The following is a 26,040-nucleotide window of genomic DNA, read 5'->3' as shown; positions in this document are numbered from 1 at the left end:
TTATGGACAGCTAGCGTTTTAAAGACAGTTTACCAGAAGCCCTTGGGCTGCCTGGCTAAAAATTCCTTGTGCATATAGCCTATTATACAGAAATATGTGATTTCCAATACTGTCTTATCATCTAAACTAAAGAAATGATCACTCAGCTTGATCACATTATCTTCTTTTAATTGCACATTAAGCATAAGACAAATATAATATCTGTTATTTACAAACAGCATGGTTAAACAAAGCTTAAGAAATTGAGTAATTTTTGTTTTCTCAGTCCTAACACAAGCAGTATACTGTAAAAGACATCAATATGCTCAAAATTGCTCAGAATTTTTAAATCAGTATTTATCTTGACTCCTTTGCTTTTAGGTGTATGATCTGTGTCCATCACCGATCAGCTGGGTCTTCTCACTTGCATTGGTTGGCTGCAGCACAATCGGAGTGTCACCATCTGGAAAAGCAGAATCACAGGTAAAAGAGGTCACGTATGATCAATATGGAATAAACAAGAGGTTAGTCCACCTAATGGCATGCCATTTCACATTCCTAATTGAACTTCCTGCTGAAGTGAAAAGTGTTTTGTATGCTCCAAGGACGTCCCAGCAATCTGCCGTTAGCCTGCCCCTGCTGGCTGCACTTTTATGACCTCATTGAGCTGGCTCTGTATCGCTGCTTTGAAGGGCAGCCCACTGTCCACTGGCTTACCTAGTGCTCAGAGAGTTTCTGATTCTAAGCTCGCGAGGTAAAAACACAGGTTCAATGTAGTTGTTTTTGTAGCCATGCAATAGAAGAACCATTTCTGGAAACAGTTCTTTTAAAAAACAATGTTATTTATTAACAATTCCTGACTTTTATTAAATCTGCTTCACACATCTTAAAAAAAGTGAAGCCAAAATAATATCATTACCCCCTGGTGGTTGGCTGCAGTATATGTCATAAAATCTGCCCTCTGCATGTAAATGCATTAACTTGAATGGAATACTGTTTTTGGGTCCAAGCTGTTTCTCATTTGAACTGAGAAAATATTTGTTTATGACCTCTATTGGTCATAAAAAGTAACACAATAAAGTGAATTGTATATAAAATCATGGCTTACAAAACATTCTCTGAACCTGCTGCTTTAGACACCAATATTTTAACAATCTCTGAAAAATTAATCACTTTCTTGCTATCAGGCATTTAAGGCGTGGGTGATTGTGATTTTATTTTATTTTTTTGCCTTGAAAACGTTTATTATTACCATTTTTTTAGTCTCCCCATACAGTTTAGTAGAGCGATTGGACCCAGAAGCTGCTTTGCGTGACATTACAATACACTTAACAAGCGGATAGGATCGGAGTCGAAATGAATCAAATCTAGTTGAATTGCGTTAAAAAAATCCTGATGAATACCTTCTTTCTAGGCTTATGTTATTATAACAGTGACACATGTTCAAGTGTTTGTTTTTGTAATAAATTAGCTTTAAGTTAATTTAATGAAACATCTTACCAAGTCAATGAGAATAGTTTATATAAAAAAGTTTAAAATTGGGGAAAAAAACAAATGTATTGACATTATGACTATTAGTACTGAGTAACTATTGAAACATTTACTTATAATCTGAATTTTCTATAAAATAAAAGAATAACTATAAATTAAAATGACGTTTGACTTATTAATGTAGCTATTTAACAGATTTTCTTTTCATTTTTTTCATTAGTTTTTTAGTTAGTTCGATACATTGTAGTTAGTTAATTTAGTAATAATGACAACAATTGGACGTGTTTCCCCCAATTTGTTGATATTAATGAAGTAATGCACATACAGAATATAAATGTTAGGCCTTGCTTATGTCAGCGTAAGTACATATAAAGTAGCATATATGCTACCTGATAAAAGACTTGTCGCTTATCCAAGTTTTAGGAACAACGAATAATAACTTGTCTTTTAGCTGATACTTTGGTATCAGAAGTGGCTTATCTGAAAGGCACAGGCCTCTAGATTACAATTATTTTACCAAAATAAAAATATTATCATGCCTTACTAAATTAGGACAGTAAGGTCTAACTTTGCTTAGACAAAAGTCTTGTCACTTAACAGAAGTAATGTACAGTATAGAATATAAAGCCATTGTGCAGTGGAAAAATAATTAATATTGTGTATGACTCCCATGAGGTTGGAGGACTGCATCCATACATCTCTGCCATGACTCAAATATCTTATTAATAATAAAGCGTTCTTGCAGGACTCCCAGAGCACATCAAGATTCTTTGGATTCATCTTCAATGCCTTCTTCTTCATCTTACCCCAGTCATGCTCAATAATTTTCATGTCTGGCGACTTGGCTGGCCAATACTGGAACACCTTGACCTTCTTTGCTTTCAGGAACTTTGATGTGGAGGCTGTAGTATAAGAAGGAGCGCTATCCTGCTAAATAAGAATTTGCCCTCTCCTGTGGTTTGTAATGTAATGGGCAACACAAATGTCTTGATACCTCAGGCTGTTGATGTTGCCATCCACTCTTCAGATCTCTTACACGCTTCCATACTGAATGTAACCCCAAACCATGATTTTTCCTTCAAACTTGACTGGTTTCTGTGAATATCTTGTGTCCATGCGGGTTCTATTAGGTCTTGTGCGGTATTTGAGATGAATGGGATGCAGTCCATCTGAAAAATCTACCTTCTGCCACTTTTTTAAATGATCAACTAGAAGTCTAGTTATTATATGTTGCTTTTACTACTGAGATCGACGACAAGACTTTTGTCAGGTAGTGTATGTATGTATATACACACACATTGCCAAGAATTAGTGTAGGTAAAATGTGTCTACAGCTAACTAAGCTAAAGTATTAAACAAGTAAAAGCACACTAACCTAATTAATAGAAAAAAAAAACTGGATCATGTTTGCGTTATGTTCTCAGCTTGGCAAGGTGAATGCGAGTCAACTTAAATGGAAGCGCGAGTCAACTTTGATTCATCCTCTGTATATTTTTAGATTGGCAGGTTCTAATGTGACACAAAACAAGGCATTTCTTGTCAGCACAGCCTTTCAAATGCAGCGACAGAAACCATTGTTTATTTTTATTGTGAGAATGCTATAAAAAACTTGTATGCAAACACACTTTGAGAACTGAGTCAGACTGTAATTATCACTTTTGTGAGGGACTGCAGCAAAAAAAAAAAAAAGACTCCTACAGCTCACTGGCAGAAGAACGGTGTATTATATCCAAACATCTGGCTCAGAAGTATCAGCTGTTTATTTTTATATGTAGGGAGTCTTATTGTTACATTGGTTAAAAGCATTGTTACACAACTGATAAGCTGAGATCCGCTACATTAAAACCTGTTGTTTGATTTTTTTTTTTTAAATTTCTCTTAATTTTTTTATTAGAAAAATGACGAATCTACTTTTAAAAACAAATTACGAAGATTTAATTGCGTAATATGTAATATTTAAATCTTCAAGTTTAAGTATGGGCGACGCGGTGGCGCAGTAGGTAGTGCTGTCGCCTCACAGCAAGAAGGTAGCTGGTTCGAGCCTCAGCTGGGTCAGTTGGTGTTTCTATGTGGAGTTTGCATGTTCTCCCAGCGTTCGTGTGGGTTTCCTCCTGGTGCTCTGCATTTCCCTCACTGTCTAAAGACATGGGGTACAGGTGAATCGGGTAGGCTAAACTGTCCGTAGTGTATGTGTGTGAATGAGTGTGTGGATGTCATCCCAGAGATGGGTTGTGGCTTGAAGGCCATCCGCTGCATAAAACGTGCTGGATAAGTTGTCGGTTCATTCCGCTGTGGCGACCAATTTTGAACATATATATTATTAGCAGAATTAGCAAATTTTGAATGCTGAAAAGTACAGACAGGTTTTAATTTGTCATGTAATTCCTACTAGAAAGCACCTAATCTAATAGTTTTATTTGTCAGCATGATAATGATCCCAAACACAGTGCTAATTTAATCTAATTTAATGAAATCTTATTTGGAGAGTATTTGATGAAACAAAGACAGTCATGAAATTGCCTCCACGGAGTCCAGACCTGAATATTATATACAGTATGTGTATGCAAAAATTATTTCATCATTTTATGTCTCTTTTAACAATTTACATCAACTTTTTTTTGACTGAGGCCATGTCAGTAGTGAATATTACAGTGAGACAGTGATGGGATTTACATTACTGTGCAAAAGTCTTAGGCCCCCAGTTACATTTGATGTATTAGTGAGGGTATAATGACATTATATATTACTGTTAATTCACTTTATTAAAGTGCAACCAGAAAATGCATATTCAAGTTCACGTTATCAGGTCTCACTAATTAAGTCATATTAAAAAAAAGTGTTTCTGTCTTCTGCATTTCTGCCAGAGCTGTTATCTGAATGGATGGGTTTGCGAATGATGAAAAGTACAGACCGGTTTCAGTTGGTCATGTAATTCATGCTGGAACTAATTTGTATTAGTTTTGTTTTTCAACATGATAATGATCCCTAACACACTGCTAATGTAATAAAATCATATTCAGAGAGAAAAACAGCTGATGAAACAAACAGACAGTCATGAATAATTAGTCCAGACCTGAATATTATATACAGTATATATCTATAGGCAAAATTAAAAAGCATTATATATATATATATATATATATATATATATATATATATATATATATATATATATATATATATATATATATATATATATATGTATGTATATATGTATATATATATATGTATGTATATATGTGTATATGTGTGTGCGCGTGTGTGTGTGTGTGTGTGTGTGTGTGTGTGTGTATATACATACATATTTGTGTGTGTGTGTGTGTGTGTATAAAGAAAATTAGAACATGCTAAATCTAAGGAAGAACTCTTCGAAATTCTGAAAGATGCTTGAAATTAAATAACACAAATACTTAACAAAAAATGCAGTATGGTTGCTTGGTGCTGAAGTGGTTACGCTAAACACAGACTTTTAATGCTAGTCTTTTGATTTCAAAAATCATTTTGTTCTGAATATTGTGTATATATTTCCCATATTTTCTGTTTGTATATAAAAGGTGTAATTCACCCAAGCGACCCTGCACTTGCTCTATTCCTTTTAGATAGATAGATTTGTGCAAAAGTCTTAGGCTCCCTAGTCCCAAAGCTGGTGGTGGCCTAAGGCTTTTGCATAGTACTGTAGATGTTTACCTCTCTCATTGTCCGTACGTATCTGCTCCTCCAGGTCTTCAGGAGACACGTAGACCTCTGGATCCTCTTCTCCAGGTGTGTGCGGTTTGCACTTTCCACAACAGCAGTTGAAACAGCAGCACAGACAACAGCAGAAATAGCAACCTGTCAGCAAGCCGCAAATAGCAAACAGACCCTATAAATGAAAAGGTACGCAATCAGAAAGGCACACAGCATTGGATACAAATACATTCACAATTTATATGCAGTAGTCCACATTTAAAGTAAAGAAAACTAAATTAAAAATTCTAATTTGTCCTAAGAAAATTGACTTTGATGAAAGGTTTTGATTCACTTGTTGACTATTAGGAGTCTCTAATCACGTTTTGTATATATTTTTATATACAGTTATATAGTTAAAAATGAGTAGTTATATAATAACATATATATATATATATATATATATATATATATATATATATATATATATATATAAAAATTTAAGTATATTATTATATATTAGTTGTTATAATACAGCAGTTATATAAATTAATAGGTCAATATTGATTTTATATTTAATATACTTTTGTTATAATCTAAATAATGAAATACTTTCAAGTATATCAAGAAAAACAATTATATTCCTAAAAATAAAATAAAGCATGATAAAATATGCTTCAAAATATATGTTTTAGATAAACAGGGTTATAGTTAATTCATTCGTAAACCCTAAAACCAAAATAATTCAAATAAATTAACATCAACATTAAAAATAAAATTATTAATGTATAAAAGATCAAAATATTTTTATTTTCATTTAGTTAGGATGAAACTATAATTACTAAAATAAGTGCTGAATCAGAAATAATATAAATGACAGTTGTTTTACTAGCATGTTAACTTAATAAACATCAACTAACTGAAATAAAGATTAAATAAAGGCTGAAATAATAATCAAAACAATATAAACATTAAAAAATGTAACAAATATAAACTAATAATATAAACAAAAATATGCTCAATATAACTTGATTTATAATATAGCTTTTAGTGACTTTATTCAAACAACATGTAAAAAATAAAAACATTTATTGTTAGTAGTTAAAAGCAACAATAATAATAATAATAAAAGCAATATTTACTGTAACTAATAATACTGTTTTATGTGGGAGACTAATATAATTCAAATGATTTAATGTGTCAGGTCATATAAAAATTATTTGTTAAAGTGCAATATTTCCACTGTGTAGGAAAAAGAGTGATAGTGCACCTTCGCCCACCAGCTGGAGAGCATGAAGTACGTGTTGACGTTCTCTTCTCCAAACTGCTGCGACACATACAGACCCAGAGAGCCGTACTTGTCATAAATGTTCCTCTTAGTGACGTCAGAGAGCACCGCATGCGCATTGTTTAGCTCTTTGAATTTGTCAGTGGCGTCAGGGTTCTCTGGGTTCTTGTCAGGATGATATTTTAAAGCCAGTTTCCTAGAAAAAATAAATAAAAAATAGGCGAGGACATTTTTAAGATGAAGAAAAATCCACTGCAAAACAGGATGAAGATCTTACTGGAGGCTTGATTTTTAAAAAACTTTTTTACCCCTGATATGATATGTAATGTCATGCAGTGTCCTCAGAAATGCAAAATCCATTCCAGCTCGTGTAATTTGACTTTTTTTGTTTGCCTAATTAAATTGACCAAGAAAAGCAATTAGTTTAAAAAGGAAAAATAAATAAATCCTCATACTACATGCAATGTGGAAAATAAGTATTCAAAACGGCCCTTTACTGACAGCCATGTGTGTGGATCTGGTCAAAAATATGGCAAAAAGTTCTACATGAGGGTGTTTACTCATCGCTGTGTTTACTTTAATAATGGCACTAATATATGCATACTCTACATTTCTTAATTCCATTTTTGTTTAGTTCAGTTTTTACTTTAGTCAGATTAAGGTGATCAAAAATCCCTGTTTTGAGCTTATGTAGGCCTACAGTGCAAAATTCATGTTTAACTGAATAAACAGTAAACACAAGTACATCTTATTGAACATAGTTTATTTTCATCACCAATTATCATAGCAGAACAGTTTCTCAAGCAGTTTGTGATGCATTTTGGAAACAGGAGATGAGCCCCTGGATTAATGCGCCACCTGGCTTGAGAAACCTGTTCTCAAAGACTTTTTATTTGGGTAGCACACATTCTGGAATGCCTTCGGCATAATTCAAAAGAACCCATTTTAATATAGATTTATCTAGATTAATTCAGAGATGAATCTAGATTAAAAAAATTAATCTATGCCCACCCATTTTATATGTATATATATATATATTTTGATTGGATACAAAACAGATGTTTTCCAATGACTTGTCTTAATTAACCAAACTCGTCTAGTTAACCCACATACATACATACATACATACATACATACATACATACAGTCTTATGAAAAAACTTGGGCACCCCTCTGTGGCTGCACAATAATGTGCTCTTTAACTCATTAGCAAGAGAAGATCGCAGTGAAATGCCATTCTGTGTTTTAAAAATAAGCTAGATAATGTCATGTTTTTCAGACAGAAATATGTAGTGTAGCAGTTTTGTGGAATTAATAAGTGTGTGAAATTTAAATTAAACTGAAAAATAGGTGATTGATTTAAGTGACCCAGTGAACCTTAACAATCCTAACACAGGTGCAACCCATCATGAATAAGGATATTTAAGACAGCTGATTGCTAGTTGTGTTTCTCCTTATTGTGAACCTGATAGCAACATGGGAACCTCAAAAGAACTTCCTAATGAACTAAAAACTAGGATAATTCATCAATATGAATTAGAAGGAGAAAAAGCTATCACAAAGGTTTAAAGTCTCCTATCTCTACAGTCAGAAATATAGTAAGAAAATGGAAGGCCACAGGAACCGTTCTTGTGAAGGAAAGATGTGCTAGACCAAGAAAAATATTTGAAAGGCAAAGGCAAAGTATGGTTATTATGGTCACAGACAAACCACAGACCACCTCCAAAGAGCTCCAGGAACATCTTGCTGCTAATAATGTCATTGTAGATCATTCCACAGTTCAGTGCACTCATCACAAAGAACAGCTCAGAAGAGTCGTTTGATGTATGCTAAGGCTCATCTGAACAAGCCTGAATCATTTTGATGCCACAGGTGCCACAACCATAGGCGCTTTGAATGGTGGAGAAAGAATACAGCATTCCAGGAGAAGTATCTGATTCCTACTGTAAAATATGATGAGGACTTTATCATTCACAGGCACTAGAAACTAGGGGTGTCAAAATTAATTGTTTCTTTGGTGCATCATGATGCAGTCGCGGACAATTCGGTAACGGTTTAGTAATAATCATAACCGGTTATTGTGTATTGACGTCATTTATCTCATATGTGCTATAGCAAGGGAAGCGAGCGCGAGTATTTACAATGCTCTAACTACTTAAATCTCAGAAACTGTGCACAATTTCACTGCGTGTGTGTTTGCTGGATCAGTCTTTCGCTTAAACTTACAGCAGAAGCCCCTTTTCACTGTGATTGAGAATGAAAGCACTCCATTTATCTTTCTCTCCCTCTCTCTCTCTCTCTCTCTCACACACACACACACACACTGTGGCCCATTTGACCTACTGGTGTGAATTTTCTTCTCCTCTCGGCTGTTTTACAGCAATATTTCTGAATACAGACATGAGCGCGTGGCTGCAGAGTTTTCTCCACAGTGTCTATCATGGATCAGCTGCGATCACCGATTTCGCTTGCCGCTTATCAGTACCACTCATGTGTGAAGAGCGCAGCACACAAGAGCCAATCGCAGCCGTTTAGTTTCTGTGAAGAAAATATAAAACTGTGTATGGAAAGCATCGTCAATGCGCCGTGATGCAACAAGATATTGAATTGAACCGAATCGATGGCATAATAATCGTAACCGAACCTAACCGTGAGACCAGTGTAGGTTCACTGCTCTTCTAGAAACCTTGTCAGAGTTAAAGGGTGCATGGATTCCACACAGTATCAGCAGATTCTGAAGAACAATGTTCAGGACTTAAGAGGCTGAAGTTACAGCAGGATTGGATGTTTTAGCAGAACAGTGACCCAAAGCACAGTTCCAGATCTACCATGGAATTCATGCTCAGACACAATACAATGTACTAGAATGGCCATCCCAGTCCCCAGACTTGAACATCATTGAAAATCTATGGGTTGATTTGAAAAGAGCCATTCATGCTTGGCACCAATCAAATCTGACTGAACTGGAGAAATTGTGCAAGGAAGAATGTTCAGCAAGAATTCAGGCACTTGAATTCCTTGACTATAATAAGCATCTACATGCTGTTATTTCAGCGAACGGTAGCTGTATAAAGATTAATGTCATTATTCTGTTGGGGTGCCCAAATTTTTGCACCTGTCTGTTTTTGTATTGCATTGCATCTGTTGATTAAATAAATATTATGTCTGAACAGAAATGTTGCTTTTACACTGGGTTATAAATATATATCCAAATAAAATTGCTCATTTGAAAGGCTATGGCTTGCAATTCTGAAAATTATCAGGAGTGGCCAAACTTTTGCATACGACTGTATGTGTGTATGCATGTACGCATGTGTGTGTGTGTATACAATGTATACTTGATATCTCCCACCAATTTTGGAAATTTTATTGTCTTAAATTTAAGCTTTATTTTGAAGGTCGAAACTAAATTCCTTTACATTCCAAAAATACCTCACTTTTAGCATATATTTTAAATATATTTTAGCCAGAAAAAGTATACATATTTTTTGGACGGGCACAGTAAGAGGCGACTCATTAACATGTGGCGCTCTAAAACGCTGTCTGTCTGTTTGATGATCTCAGCAGGGTGTGACTTTTAGCGGCTCGCTGTCTTCTGCGCTCGCTGCTTGACCTGTCTGTGTGTCGGCAAGACCGCAGACCCCATTAGTGCCTCCGAAAGCTCCTCGGCACACGAGAGGAACGTCACCGAATCTGACATTTTTCCCATTAGAAGCAGCAGTGCATTGCAAACGTCTCTGTCTCTGACTCTCAGTTCAGGTCTGCGCTCTCAATGAATGCCAGCTTGTCCAAACTCTCTGCGCAAAGCAATAAGGAAGAGTTTGACATTTTATAAAGCTGTGAAATGCAATATCCCTAACCTCAGATTGGTTGTGGATGATCGGATATCAAACCATAAATATTTATAGTATTTTGTCAAAAGACATGGGGAGGAGTATAAATCTATTTTTGCTTTATAGGTAAGATGCTGCAGATAAATAGGGAGCAAGTTAAACTAATAGTTATTCTTTCCTTGTCAATTAAGTGCATTAATACTTGCAAATATGTTTTTGTTTTGCAAGATTTTAAAAAAAACATGTTTTTAATATGCAAATGAGGTATTTTTAGTTAAAAATTAGCCAATTTGCATACAATTCCAGCACAAATATCTGACCAGTGGATAAAGTGAGGCTCAAAATTGTATTTTGACATTTTTTAATATCAAAATTTTCGACACATTAAATCAAAGAGATATTTTGGGACTTTTTATTACTCTGTAATTCAAAATGTATATATAATCAGTGAATTAATATATCAAAATATTCCTTTACAATGCAGTTTAAAAACAGCTGATGAAACAAAGATAGTCATGAAAGATCTGGCAGAGTCTAGACCTGAATATTATATACACTATGACATTATATATAGTATGTATGAGCAATATTATAAGCAGTGTCAAATGGAAAGTTAGAACATGCTAAATTATAAAAAGAACTTAGAGAAATGCTAAAAGATGATTGATATTAAATAGCACATCGTTTCAGAAATTTCTAAATTCTACATAATCAGGTAAATAATATATCAATTTATCCCCTTTATGAAAACCTTTACAATGCCGTTCAAAAACAGCTGATGAAACAATGACAGTCATGAAATGGCCTCCACAGAGTCCAGACCTGAATATTATATACACTATGACATTTTATATAAGATGTATAGGTAATATTATAAGCAGTTTCGCCTGGAGAGAAAAATAAAGTTAGAACATGCTAAATCTGAGGAAGAACTCTTAGAAATGCTAAAAGATGACTGTTAGCAAATGGTGCGTCATTTCAGAAACGACTCAACAAAAAGTTAAAGTGTTAAAGAGGGCATGTTAAACAGACTTTTGATGCTATTTTTTTAAAAGACAAGGGGAGGAGTATAAATCTATTTTTACTTTATAGAGAAGACACTTAAAGCACATTATTATTTGCAAATATGTTTTTGTATTGCACGATTTTCTTTAAATGTTATGCTTGAAATAAATATGTAAATGAAGCATCTTTAGTTAACAATGAGCCAAGTTGCAAAAATTTCTAGCACAAATATCTGACCAGTGGATAAAGTCAGGTTCGAAATTGTATGTTGACACTTTTTAATGAGAGATATTTTGGGACTTTTTATTACTCTGTAATTAAAAATGTATATATAATCAGTGAAATAATGTATCAACATATTCCCTTACAATGCAGTTTAAAAACAGCTGATGAAACAAAGACAGTCATGAAATGGCCTCCACAGAGTCTAGACCTGAATATCATATACACTATGACATTATATATAGTATGTAAAGGTAATATTATAAGCAGTTTTACTTGGAGAGAAAGTTAGAACATGCTAAATCTAAAGAAGAACTTAGAGAAATGCTGAAAGATGATTGATATTAAATGGCATATCGTTTCAGAAAAGATTCAGCAAAAAAAGTTCAAGCTATTGCTTTGTGCTAAAGAGGTCATGTTAAACACAGACTTTTGATGCTCTTTGTTAAAAGACATGGGGAGGAGTATAAATCTTTTTTTTACTTTTTAGGTAAGACGCTGCAGGTGAACGATGAAAATGTAACTAATAGTTAATATTTCCTTGTCGATTAGGTACATTAATAATTGCAAATATGTTTTTGCAGTACAAGGTTTTTTAAATATTATGTTTAAATATGTAACTGAGATATCTTTAGTTAAAAATGGGCCAATTTGCATAAATTTCTTGCACAAATATCTGACCAGTGGATGAAGCCAGGCTTAAACACAGTAAATCAAATTTATTTTGGGACTTTTTATTACAAAATGTATATATAATCAGGGAAATAATATATCAACATATTCAATTTATGTAAAACTTTACAATGCAGAAAAACTAAGCTTTTATAATATGTCTTTTATTTGTAATATGAAGGTACACATTAATAAATTGTAACAAAGAAATACTATATACACTGAATTAAAAATGTCTATTTATGCAAAGCCAAAAAACTTAAGTGAAGAAAAAGTGTCTCACCTTAAGATTGGCAGTGTTTTACATTTTTTGTTGTTGTTGCTGAACCAAAAACAAAAATGTAATTCACAATTTATAATGCTCCGAGCAAACTCGCTTGTTAATTTTTGATTAAGCCAATGGCGCCTGCAAGAGTTGTGATGATTATATATTCATTAACAGCAAACAAGTGCTGTTAAAATGCTAACCATTTAAATGCTTCCTTGAACAACGTGTAAATTAGAGTAATTAGGTTGTATAATTGGCGGAGCATCAGTTTGGTGTTTGAAATGAACTTGTCTAATGAAGCCCTCTGACGTGTTGCCTTCATATTTTAGCATAAAAGATACTACTGAAGGAGCTAAGGTTTTGCATGAATTGCGAATCAATTGCAGCTATGGGAAAGATGCATCGAAGAATACACATTTTTCTACACCTATTTTTAATGTATTAAATATTTATAATGTTTTCTACATTTACAATATGATTTATTCATATATGTATGGCATGCAGGTTCCACATGAACTGCAATAAAACATTTTTTTTTCATATATTCATTTAAAATATTTTTATATTTAAAATATTCTAATATTATATTCTATATTGTACTGTTTATACAATAGTGTGTATGTGTGTATGTACATATATATATATATATATATATATATATATATATATATATATATATATATATATATATATATATATATATATATATATTAGGCCCCATGAATTATTAGCCTCCCTGTTTATTTTTACCCCCAATTTTTTTCAACACAAGAGTTTTTTCAACACATTTCTAAACATAATATTTTTAATAACTCATTTCTAATAACTGATTTGTTTTGTCTTTGTCATGATGACAGTGAATAATATTTTACTAGATATTTTTCAAGACACTTTTATACAGCTTGAAGTGACATTTAAATGCTAATTAAGCAGGATAGGGTAATTAGTCAAGTTATTGTATAACGATGTTTTGTTCTGTTGACTATAGTAAAAAAACAATATCGCTTAAAGTGGCTAATAATTTTGACCTTAAAATGTTTTTAAAAAAATTAAAAACGGCTTTTATTCTTGCCGAAATAAAGCAGTTAAGACTTTCTCCAGAAAAAAATATCATCAAATCAGACATACTGTGAAAATTACCTAGCTTTGTTAAACATCATTTAAGAAATATTTTAAAAAGAAAAACATTTTATTAAAAACTAACTTAAACTTGAACAAAATTGTATTAAAATAAAACAAAATTGCATTTTATAATATTTTTATATTTACCTTAAAATATTCCAATTTTCTAAGGTTTGTTTTTGTTGTATTAGCTTTAGAAAAAAATATCTATCTCTATTTATCTACACTCTAAAAAAAAGTTGCCTTAAAATTTTAAAGCATCAAACTTCAAGACCTTTTTTCGTTTACTCAAATTAAATTGAGTCAAGTGGAGTAATTGGGTTGATCTATCTATCTATCTATCTATCTATCTATCTATCTATCTATCTATCTATCTATCTATCTATCTATCTATCTATCTATCTATCTATCTATCTATCTATCTATCTATCTATCTATCTGTCTGTCTGTCTGTCTGTCTGTCTGTCTGTCTGTCTGTCTGTCTGTCTGTCTGTCTGCAACCTTACACCAGGAAACACCCAGAACATGCAAACACCCCACAGAAATGCCAACTGACCCAGCCAGGGCTCGAACCAGTGACCTTCATGCAATGAGGCGATCGTGCTACCCTCTGCGCCACCGTGCTGCCTCTATCTATCTATCTATCTATCTATCTATCTATCTATCTATCGTCTGTCTGTCTGTCTGTCTGTCTGTTCTATCTATCCATCCATCCATCCATTTTGCTTGCTTTCATTTACAAATCTGTCCATAGTTTTAATCTAAAAAAAACTACTTTTTCTGTAAAAATAACTTAAAAGTAAGGTACTAAAATTGTTTATTATGAATTCAAAAAAGTTAGTGTTTATATTTCTATTAATAATTGTTATTTTAGTTATGACTGGATTAAGTAAAACTAAATAAAATAAGAAATATTATAAAAAATGGATTAACACAATAAGTACTACAAGTATGTTAAATATTAAAAAATATATATATATTTATTTCTAAAAAAAGGCTTTAATTTCAATGGTTTTAGTAATACGATATATAAAAATGACCCTGATGTTTTTTATTTACAAAATTTTATGTTTTTTGTTCATATAGATTTCTCCCCCTCAGGATGCCCCACGGGTTGCCCTGCAGCAGTATAACATTTTATGCAGGTTTTAACCCAAATGACAAGCGAAACCTACAAGTTTGATCTCAGCATCGGGATATTACCACTGAAGGTAAGGTTGGTGTGTTTCCATGGTGCTCTGAAATCTGCACTCCAGAATCACTCATGCACTTAAACGCATCCTGCACCCCCAACATCTCATGTAAGACTCCTTCATCATTCCTGATATCCCAGTAAAATACCCAATGCCATCTGTTCAGCATAATGAATATTTTAGGTTTGTGGAAGTCATATTATATTCATGCAGCTCCACTGCAACTGAAGGCTGAGATTATCGGGGAAGTAGGCGCAGTTTCGCAATTTCTTCATCTTTTGCTCCCTCAAAAGAGCAACCAGAAGCCAAAGTAAATGCATCTCCGGACGAATAAGAGTGTGAATCACGTCGTACCTGTAGGATCTCTTGATGTCATCATGGGTGCAGTTCTTGTCAAGGCCCAGAACTTGGTAAAGAGCCTCCCCTGATGTGGACAGGGCCCGTTGCCTTTGTTCAGCCATGATCCTAAACCATTACCTTCACATCAAAAGAACAAGCAAACCGTCAGTAAACTGGATAAGACAGTGGGTCAGGTCAGGCTGTCCTGTGTGCTGAACAAGATACAAACGTTTTGTTTGAGACTCGCAACGTCACTCTTTCCATCAACCAAGAGTTTGTGTTTACATTCATTTACAAGCATCTATTTGTAAGAAATTACATTAAGGTTATTGAGAAAGATAACAATAACGCACAAGAGGTTTTCAGATATATTTGTAGAAATATACTTTCAAAATACACCAAAAATGGCCAAAAAATACACATATTTGAAAAATTTATTTATATAAATTTATTTTCAAAAATTTAAAAAAAATTTTTAAAAATAACTATTTAAAAGCATTTATTTTTTTAAAAGAAAATGTTTGTTTGATGTCTAAAACATTTAAAAGCAAGGAACATCCTTTTTAGAATTGAATTCTTCCATTTTATTAGTATTATTTTTAAATAAGGCATACTATAGATATCATCCACATTTTACTGTGAAAATGGTTGGAAATGTATTTACTTGGCCCTAAAATTAATGTTTAAAATATACATTGGTATATGAAGGTTGAGATGAAATATATTTTCGTTTTCCAAAACACAGCCTCACAGTTACAAAATATATTTAGCATATTAAGCCATATTTCTTTCTTCTTTTTTTTTTCTTACCCATATGGGTTTAATAACCTCCAACCCCCAATGTTGAATATTTCCACCATCCATAATGAGCCTTCATTGAATATTAAACACTTCTAAAATATTACACTGCCTTTATACTTCTGTTGAGCTTTACTTGTTAAAAAGTAATTCATAAGCAATATATGAGAGAAATGCTGCTGTAAATCCATCCGAAAATCATTAATGTACTTACCTGTTGACAGTTTCCAAACTCGAGTGCTTCTTCAGGGCAGGTAGACAGGCTAATGGAGTCGGGTTGCTTCTCTGAAGGTGAGTAGATTACTGAGGAGATGAATTATATATGGAACTAGTCATGAGCTCAGGTAACTTCAGACCAGTTTAACATGGTTACCAAAAAGGTTCATTAGGTTTCAGTTCCCGGTATTTGAGCAACACTTTGATGGAATACTTGTGTGGGTTTTTTGTGAGAATGTTATTTTACTGACTTGTGAGTCTGCATGACAACTGGAAGATTAAATGTTTGGTTTTAGTGCTATCAGACTACTTGTAATCTTGCATTGTGTACGTGCAAGAATGGTTTTGTTTTGGTATTTTCCTTACCGATGCAAGGCCGCCATCTTGTGGTGTGTTTGTGGCATTGACGTTTTTATTGGCGTTTTGTGATGGATGTAGCGAATTACTAATGTATGCTCATTCATTCATTTTCCTTCGGGTTAATTCCTGATTTATCAGGTGTTGCCACAGCGGAATAAACCGCCAACTACTGTGGCATATGTTTGCACAGCGGATACCTTTCCAGCTGCAAACCAGTAGTGGGAATCGCAAATGTATAATAATAAACGAACTAATTATTACAATATTACAATGTTATTAGTATTGTCTCATAAAAACTATTGTTTTAGTTTGACAGAATAATAATAATAATTTTCACTGTTGACAACTAGCTTTATGTCTTTCTAATTTGGTTTATGACCATTTATTTTGAGTATTGCAAAATTGATTGGACAATTTTTTGTTGATTTATAAATTGCTACATGTTTTAATCCACACGTTTTTTGGCGTCACAAATAGAGCTAGGATATTTTAAAAGTATGTTATTTCAGTCAATTTGATTTCACTGATATTCTAAAAATTATTGCAACACTATATGATCATCCTCAAGCACGGGCTCACTATTTTAAAATACTGTACAAAGGCAGCTGCATATTTCCATTAATAAAACCCAATTTAATTAGTACAAAATGTATAAAAGTATTTTAAATTTTTTTTCATTTACAAATTTAAAATTTAGTTTATATAATATTAGATTTTCTACTTGTTACAGTGCTGTTATCATTTATTTATTAATTGTCATTATTATCATCATCATATTCTTATTATTTAGGCTTCCTTTTCTCTTAAAGTTGTCATGCATAAAGACCAAATTTGTTAAGTAAAACTTTTACATTATGGATATTACTGCATTTTGTATACCTGCTACCTAATTGTGCTATATTATTTATTATTAGCTTATATGCTTAATAAATGTATTCATATAAATATGTTTTAATTATTTTTTTCTCATAATATTTTAACACTATTTTTAATTATAAAGACCCATTTAGATATGTAAAAATTATATTGTAAACATTTGAAAATAAGGTAGCTATAAGCAGTTTTTATTTTATGCTATTTCTTTGTTTTCTATAGTTTACACCTGCTAGATCGGTGTTTTACCAACCCTGTTCCTGCACACCAACAGCATACATTTTCAACCTCTCTCTAATCAAACCCAACTTAATCAACTCATAACATAAGAAGAAACTCCAAAACCTGAAGTTAATGTGTCAAATAAGGTGAGCCATCCGAAATGTGTACTGTTGGTGTGTCTTGTTGAGAAACACTGTGCTAGATGAATTCAAAACTGTTATTAAATCATGAATAGTTTTTTTATTCAATATATTTATTTATTTATTTATTTTAATCAAATTTATTTAATTTCTTAATGTTTTACTCCATTTACTACACATTTTTGCTGACCCTTTAGCACTCTCTTGTGGCTTCTCGAGGGGTTATTTTCAATTTGAAAAAGAAAAAAAAACTACCACTAAACTTCCATCGCCACGAGATGGCAACTGAGCACAGATTTTATTCTACCAGCAGCAAACAGAAAAAGTTGTGTGTATATATAATTGTTTTTTTATTATATTTTTCAGTCTGTAACACTCTTTTTCACACTACTAATACAAATAAACACATATTTACAATTCCTAAATTCATTTAAAACATACATCGAATTTTCATGGTCAAAAAAGTCAAACCTAGTCGCCCTCTAAAACTGCAGGCAGCAGTCAAAACAAAGTTTAAGTCACCAGTGGGCTGACTGACGTCAAGCGGCAGTATCAATTATGTCAACGCGCCCCTTGTTTATGGTCTCCTGTTGACTTCTGCATAGCACAGGTCATATTGCAAGTGGATACATGGAGTCTCGAGGGGAATTAGCAGGTGTGCAGCTCACCACCCCTCATCACTGTCTCCTCGGGAGGCCGTTCCTGCGAAGCACGTCTGCCTGGGGAACGGCATTTGTGGCAAACTAAGCCTCAGAAACAACCCATTAATGAAATGATTGCCCCTCAGTCAGGAAATGTGAGACTCCCAAATGAGCAGCACGCAGGGCCACCGGTAGTGGACGGGAAGCAGTCCTTGACACTGATTAAATGCTATTGTAAAAGTAAATGAATGAACAGATCCGTTAATAACTACACAGGCCGATGCAGGCATGCTGCCAGACGTCTTATCTTGTTATGCGTGTTGTGTTTGCTTTCTGTGTTTAGTTCCAGTGCTTAATTCTTAGCAGCTATATGTAGTTTAGAAGGGCGAAGGATGGAGCTGTTTTATGCCCTTTTAATACACTTTAAATATGGTTGAAGCCATTCTTAAATTAATAGTAAATTTTACAAATAAGTAAAATAAAGCAACTAACTTGGATTTTTAAACAACTTTGCCCACTTTTTTAAAAAATAAAATACTGGTTTAACTACTTGTTAACAAAAGTATCTGATCATCAAATCACGTTGCAGTAATATGAAGGGTTAGTTCACCCCCAAAAAAATACTTCTGTTATTAATTACTCATTCTTCTGTTGTTCCAAACTCCTGTACCTGAGAAATTTGTTCATCTTCGGAGCCCAAATGGGGTATATGCACATATATTTAGATTTTTAGGTGCGAATGTGGTTAAGACAGTCTTTTGAAATTTATTCTGAGCATCATGAATGGAGAAGAAAGGTGATTTAAGTGGATTTGGTTGTTGTTTCCAGGTGGGCTGGTATAAGTATTCTCTAGAGTTTACAGAAGAGGGTGCTGAAAAAGAGAAAATATACTGTGAGTGGCATGTCTGTGGGGGAAAATGTGAGATGAGTTTGACTGCAGACCGGGTGCACATGCAAGCTGAGACTGCTACCAGGAACGGAGCAAGCTGAACTGCCACTCTGGGCAAAGGACGATCATAACGCCCTCAACCCGAAAGTGAAAACAAAAGTGACCGGTTATCAAAGTGAAGAGGGGAGGGGGGATAGAACTGAGGACGCGGTTGGTGAGGGAGGTGTCGTGGACGCCACCCTCTCTATTCTGCCACCCTAGTTCGCCTCTATGGACGCGCCGGCCCTAAAGTATGAAGTTTCCGGAACTACATCATCATTACTATCATTCAGTTACACTTACTTAAAAATACTAATGATTTTTTATTTGGCCCACTTCACAATTCACACATTACTGTCTGGCTAGTTTGTGTTTTCTATTTATATGCTAAAAAGGCAATAATTGTCCAACATTCCTGACCATTATCACCAGTAAAGCCTTGGAAAACATGGCATCAGTATATTGGAAATCGGTAGGTTCAAATACTAATTTCCAGATATCTAAGAAAAAATTTATTTCATTTTAGTTTTGTAACTATTAAATTGTTTTAAATTCTAACGTGTTATTTTTACATCAGTGTAAAACTTATGAATGGTAGAAAACATTTTGTAATTGTTTATTTAAACTACACCGGTCTCCATTTTTGCCATGGCCTCTCTTTTTGGTTTTAACAAACTTATCCCTCACGTTTTTCCTAAGATTTAAACAAAACCTTTCCTCCTTTTCCACTGCTGTTGCAATTTCTAGCCAAGACTAACTGGCCATCTGGTTACGCCTATGATCATTCATGGACGGGTCATAAAGATGTCTGTACAGGCTTTCAAACTACATTTCTTCAAATTGATTCATATTCAACTGAAATCAAATGTGGCACTACATGAACTGTTCGTTTGAGTCTCAAAATTTTTTGTAAGAAATCATATCGCACACACCCAAAGCGAACCTCCACAACCAACACGTCGCCGCTCGTACTCAATCGAACAAGCAGAACCATCAAGTATAAATCAGCCTTCACATCACTAGCTTTGAGTGCATGTGTCTGAGACTGTTTGTTTCAGCTTACATGTGCAAGTCTGCAGCCAGATTTCCATTGTTTATCAGGGTTCGACACAGTGGAATGAACCGCCAACTATACCAGCATATGCTTTACGCAGTGGATGCCCTTCCAGCCACAACACAGTACTGAGAAACACCCATACACTCTTGCATTCACACACACTCATACACTACAGCCAATTTTGCTTACCCAATTCACTTACATTGCATTTCTTTAGACTGTGAGGGAAATCTGAGTACCCAGAGGAAACCCATGCCAACACAGAGAGGACATGCAAACTCCACACAGAAATGCCAACTGACCCAGCTAGGACAAGGTATTCGAACCAGCAACCGTCTTGCTGTGAGGCTACAGTGCTAATTACTGAGCCGCTGTTCTCCCATGCAGCCAGATACTATTGGAAAATGTCTTGTTATTCCTGAGTGCCAAACTGGTGTGGTCTGATAGAAAGACAACAGTAACTCAAACTAAAATTGTTACAACTGAGGTCAACAAAAGATCATCTTTAAACACACAATACATCTAAACTTGAAGCTTAGGAGCTCCAGCACCAGATAAGCACACCATTGTTACTCCTGTCAGTGAACAAAACTACAATTCAGATATGCTCAGCTGTGAAGATTGAAAACAGGTTTGCTGGCCTGATGACCTTCTGTATCTGCTGCACCATTGAATAGGTGGGTCAGAATTTGCCAAAAGAACATGAAAGGATGGTTCTATTCTGTCAGTGGTGTAATAGTGTTGGGATTATTTTCTTGACTCACTTTGAACCTCTTAGTACCAGCTGTGTATTGTGAATACACGGTTGCATAAATTGGAGGTTGTTGAGAGCTTTATTGAAGTATGTTTATGTACTTCAAATTGCAATAGAATATTGATTAGGAGCAGGTCTTTCTTTTTGCACACAATTTTCTTGTAGCAAACTAATGGTAAGAGGTGTGTGGTCAAAAGTATTATGGCTGAAGCCACCAAACTGATGACAACAAAAGAAGCGCAACTCCAAACACAGACGCAAATGGTCAGACTGAACTACTCTTTAAGTAGTGTTTGTCGCTCAACTTAAAAACATTTGCTGAACCAGTGTTTTTTAAATTGAACCATACTACATTCAAGCAGGGGGCGGAATATGAACCATTAAGTTGGTTGGCCGACTGTCAGTTAAACAGCAGAAGTCAGGCACACAGGGGCGTCTTAAATTGCATACTTCCCTACAATATACTATATAGTATATAGAAAAACAGTATATGAGCGGAGTATTATGCACGCATTAATAGTATTCAAAAAACAGTAGATGAGAAGTACTCGGATGACCTACTACTTCCGGTGAGATTTTGAAGTCCATTGGATGCTATCCCATTATGCTACTCGGGAGAATTCATCAATGGGAGTCATGCAAAAATGACAGTACATCAAATTTGCTAAGTAATGCTCCTTAAAATCTGTGTTATAACTTGTAAAAATACATATATAAACTTTTCGTCCATGAATTGTTAATATGTTATCATATATAGTCCTCACTCACCGTGTGCACCGCACTGCGCGCATTGTCTGTGTGTGTGTGTGTGTGTGTGTGTGTGTGTATGTGTGTGTTTGTAGTCCACTTAGAATCCACCATGGAAATCATTTATGTTTGTTATTGCATTAAATTGTTTCATTAAATTGCACTTACATGCCTGTGTTTTTATTTCTGTAATAAATACGGCGTTTCGTGATTAATCATGATTAATTACAAAAAGTGTGATTAATTGCGTAAATTTTTTAATCATTTGACATCCCTAATATATATATATATATATATATATATATATATATATATATATATATATATATATATATATATATATATATATATTTACATACATACATAAATACATATATTTTTATTTTTATTTTTTTTACTTTTTGGGGCGAAGCAGTCGCGCAGTAGGTAGTCCTGTCACCTCACAGCAAGAAGGTTGCTGGGTCACTGGTTCGATCCTCGGCTCAGTTGGCATTTCTGTGTGGTTTGCATGTTCTCCATGCGTTCGTGTGATTTTCCTCCGGGTGCTCCGGTTTCCTCCACAGTCCAAAGACATGCGGTACAGGTGAATTGGGCAGGCTAAATTGTCAGTAGTGTATGAGTGTGTGTGTGTGTGTGTGGATGTTTCCCAAAAGATGGGTTGCGGCTGGAAGGGCATCCGCTGCTTAAAAACTTGCTGAATAAATTCATTCCGCTGAGGCGACTAGGCTGACAAGAAAATGAATGAATATTTAACTTATCTATTCTTCTGACTTACTACAGGTTAGAGTTCTTTTTATATACAGTAATTTTTATTTTAAGCATTTTTATTTTAGAAAAATATTTACAGTAATTCATTTTAATGCACTTTTCTCTTTCTAAATGTTATGGCACATTCCCATAATTCAACATTCTTGACAAAGGAGAGATTTTTACCAAATATCTCTCTTCATATGCATATAATAGATGAATAACAATTCATGAATGTACAGTACACAAATATTTAAGACCTAAAATTTACAATAATCACCTAAATGTTTTTTTTCTAAAGATTGGAGCACATTCCCAAAGGCCAGATTGACTCACAACCGGTGAAATCAAACCATATGTCTTTCTTCATAAGCATAGAATAGACACATTTTTAAGAAGAATAATTACAATAACTCACCTACATGTAATGCTGGGCTGACTTATTACAGGATAAATTTTACCAATATTTCCCTTCATATGCAAACAGTAGGCAAAGTTTTTTTTGATAAATGCAGTAAATTTATATTTGAAAGATTTGGTGAATACTCTGATCTTGATTGTGAACACTAATTCTTAAATGGGGGTTGGTTGGCTTATTATTATTATTTTTTCTTGATAAAATTACTTTAAGCGACAAGTTCTGCCATTTCACTACAGCCAATCAACAAATTTACATAGAACACTAAAAGCCGAAGCACTAACATCACACAAATAATAATTTGTTGGTATAAATAAGATTTGGTGTGCTCATGTTGTGTTTTACGTCTTTCAGATTTAGTGTGGTATGTGTAAAAGAATTAGTTTTTTGTCATTTTTCATACAGCATACATAAACTACCCGAACTATCAGCAACTACTCCAGCTATCCCAACGTAAATCAAAAGACATCAGGTATACTTTTGCTGTGATTCAGAGACTGTTGATGAACATTGGAGCAGCCGGCAGTGCAAGAGTACACTTACATGTGAATTGAATTAAAGTTCAGGTTTTATGACCTGATAAGTTCTGGCGTCATTTTTATCCAAGAGTCTGTATTAGTTGTGTATTTTACAGTTTTAAAGTTATTTATTTATTCTCCTGTTGAGTTTAATTTTACTTTACAATTTCTTTGTAAATACAGTTATTTTGTAAGTAAATTGTGTGTAATTGTTAAATTGTGAGTAAATCCTTGTGTAATGTATTCCATTGTCTGTTCTATTTTGTATAAATGTACAGTACACAAATATTTAAGACCAAATATGTACAGTAATTCACCATTTTTTTTATCTATAGGTTGTAGCACATTCCCAGAGGTCATATTGACTTACAACAGGTGAGATTTAACCACCAAATGTCTTCCTTTATGTGCATAGAAAAGACAATTTTTAAGAAGAAGAATTACAATAATTCACCTAAATGTAGTTTTCTCTTTCTAACTTGTAGCTAATTCCCAGATGCCGGGATGATTTACTACAGGTGGATATTTAGCAATATATCCCTTCATATGCAAACAGTAGACAAACACTTAAAAAAAAAAGTCAGTAAATTTCAGATTTTTAACAATTTTGTGATTACTCTAATCTTAATTGTGTACACTGTAAGACATGATGAACATTAGATATTTAAAAAGTTAGATATTTGTTTTTTTCTCCTCTTGAGTTTAATTTCACTTAAATTTCTTTGTAAAAGCAATTATTTTGTAAGGAAAATGAATTTGTGTAAATACAGTTATTTAGTAAGTAAATGATGTGTAGTTGTTAAATTGTAAGTGAAATCCTTTAATAAAATGTGTAATGTATTTCATTGTCTGTTCTATTTTTGATTGAGACAATCTTCGAGATTAAGTTCAGCGAACTTGAAAATGAAAGTTAATATTTCAACTGCACTTTGCAAGTTCTGCTTACTTGAAAATGTAGGTTAACCTATTAAAACTCAACTTTGCAAGTTCGATTTACTTAAAATAAGTAGTTAGGTTAACTATTTAACTCTGTCAACTAACATTTTAAGTTGAAAAGACGAGAATTAGGTCAATACAACTTAACTAAGTCAATGCAACAAGATTACTCGAATAATTAATTTTTTTTTTTACTGTGTTTTGGTAATCAAAGTCTGACCATTTGCTTCCTCTTTTAGAGTGCATGGTGGTACTTTGTTAATGAGGGCTTCAGCCACAATATTCTTGATTACTCTACCATTAGTTTGCTATTAGGGAATGATGCACAAAAAGAAAGCCCTGCCCCTACTTAATATTCCATTTCAGTTAGACACAACATACTGAAATACAAATCTCAGAAACTACAGGTTCATCCTGCATCTTGCTGAATCAGTGAATAGGGTTCCAACCCAGTACAAGCAGGGTGTACCTAATAAAGTGGACACAGAGTGTAATAACTTGTTTTCACATTGTGAGCATACAACAATACACTTTTGATTAAAAAATATCTTAATGCTTTGTAATATTTTCCACGAAGTTCACTGGCCTGAAGAACTCTTATAATCTATGATTTGGCAGCATTTATTCAAGATCCCTAGAAACGGATTAGGACTGCACGTTGTGGGGTTTGGATCTGCAGAATTGTATTGTGTGCGGTGGGGAGGGGGGTACAGAGGGCAATTATACTCACTACTGGCACATGGCCTCTGTTGCCATGGCACAGTTCACTATTGTCTCCGACAACTCCAGTTAAAACATTTGCTAATGTTGCAAAGCTTTATGACCTAAATTGAAGAATTAAAGTGACCCAAAGAGTGGGCTGAACTTCCACTGATTATTTTAAATAGACACCAATGAAAGGATAACTGTAGAAGATGATATATCAAGTATTATTAACATCATTTTCACAAGGCTGATTTGAAGTTGGTAAACTTGTGTACACATTTTATGTATGCAGATTAATATTTTCGTTGAAACTGGAACAGAGTGTTCAAAAGTTAATGATGATTACTTTAAGTGCATATTATCATGCGTTTCTATGCAAATTGTACTTCAGCACACAATATGATACTTAGAAACTGCTATTGACTAAGTGTTGTCATGCAATTATCTGTTAATGCCTGACAACACTCTTATTGTTTAAACTTGTAAAGTTCTCTGTGGTTAAGCTTATGCAAACAAACACATTAAAGGTGAAGCTGGAGCTAAAGGATGAGTTTATTTGTAGTGTTGTCAAACTGAGGATCACGAACCTTTGCATTTAGGTTTTAGCTGTATTTTGTTGTTGATGGTTTTACAAAGAAGCTCCAATAACCACACAATGTTTCCATTACACAAATGTTTACATAAAACATGTGTAAAACATTTACAATGGGGTATATTCACAGCTAGTGTTTTTCAGCCAATGATAAACTTCCGGTAAAAGTTTAATGTGACTATTTTCAATTTCACAGGGTTCCTTTTAAAGCATCAATGTTGTAATGTAATAACAATACATACAGTTAAATAAAGCTTTCATTTAGTTGTTCAAGCATAAAACGAGATGAATGACCGTGTGTAACCGCTAG

The 26,040-nt window shown here is 33.8% G+C and overlaps 2 protein-coding genes and 1 long non-coding RNA gene across 14 annotated transcripts in view; 2 read left to right on the top strand and 1 right to left on the bottom strand.

Moving 5' to 3' along the window:
* pde7a (phosphodiesterase 7A) overlaps window positions 1–26,040 on the top strand; it is a 92,015-nt gene that overhangs the window by 4,325 nt on the left and 61,650 nt on the right. For all 12 annotated transcript variants that reach the window (XM_073939954.1, XM_073939952.1, XM_073939945.1 and 9 more), the window contains exons 2-4: window positions 361–462; window positions 5,192–5,346; window positions 14,633–14,757. In XM_073939954.1, the coding sequence (XP_073796055.1) occupies window positions 14,686–14,757 (72 nt within the window). In that variant the 5' untranslated portion in view covers window positions 361–462; window positions 5,192–5,346; window positions 14,633–14,685. The remainder of the gene's footprint in view (window positions 1–360; window positions 463–5,191; window positions 5,347–14,632; window positions 14,758–26,040) is intronic.
* dnajc5b (DnaJ (Hsp40) homolog, subfamily C, member 5 beta) lies at window positions 154–17,369 on the bottom strand. The gene is made up of 5 exons (XM_695291.8): window positions 16,091–17,369; window positions 15,094–15,216; window positions 6,407–6,620; window positions 5,158–5,332; window positions 154–442 (listed from the first exon to the last, which is right to left on the bottom strand). The coding sequence occupies exons 2-5, from the start codon at window positions 15,198–15,200 to the stop codon at window positions 357–359; spliced, it is 582 nt and encodes a 193-aa protein (XP_700383.1). The 5' UTR covers window positions 15,201–15,216; window positions 16,091–17,369; the 3' UTR covers window positions 154–356.
* On the top strand, window positions 23,385–24,337 carry LOC141380705 (uncharacterized). Its single transcript, XR_012399400.1, has 3 exons — window positions 23,385–23,451; window positions 23,833–23,872; window positions 23,983–24,337. It is a non-coding gene; the product is annotated as an uncharacterized lncRNA (long non-coding RNA).

The sequence above is a fragment of the Danio rerio genome, chromosome 24 (assembly GCF_049306965.1).
Source record: "Danio rerio strain Tuebingen ecotype United States chromosome 24, GRCz12tu, whole genome shotgun sequence".
Lineage (NCBI taxonomy): Eukaryota > Metazoa > Chordata > Actinopteri > Cypriniformes > Danionidae > Danio > Danio rerio.
Note: the sequence above shows the minus strand (reverse complement) of the source record. Positions and strands in the feature narration are given on the sequence as shown.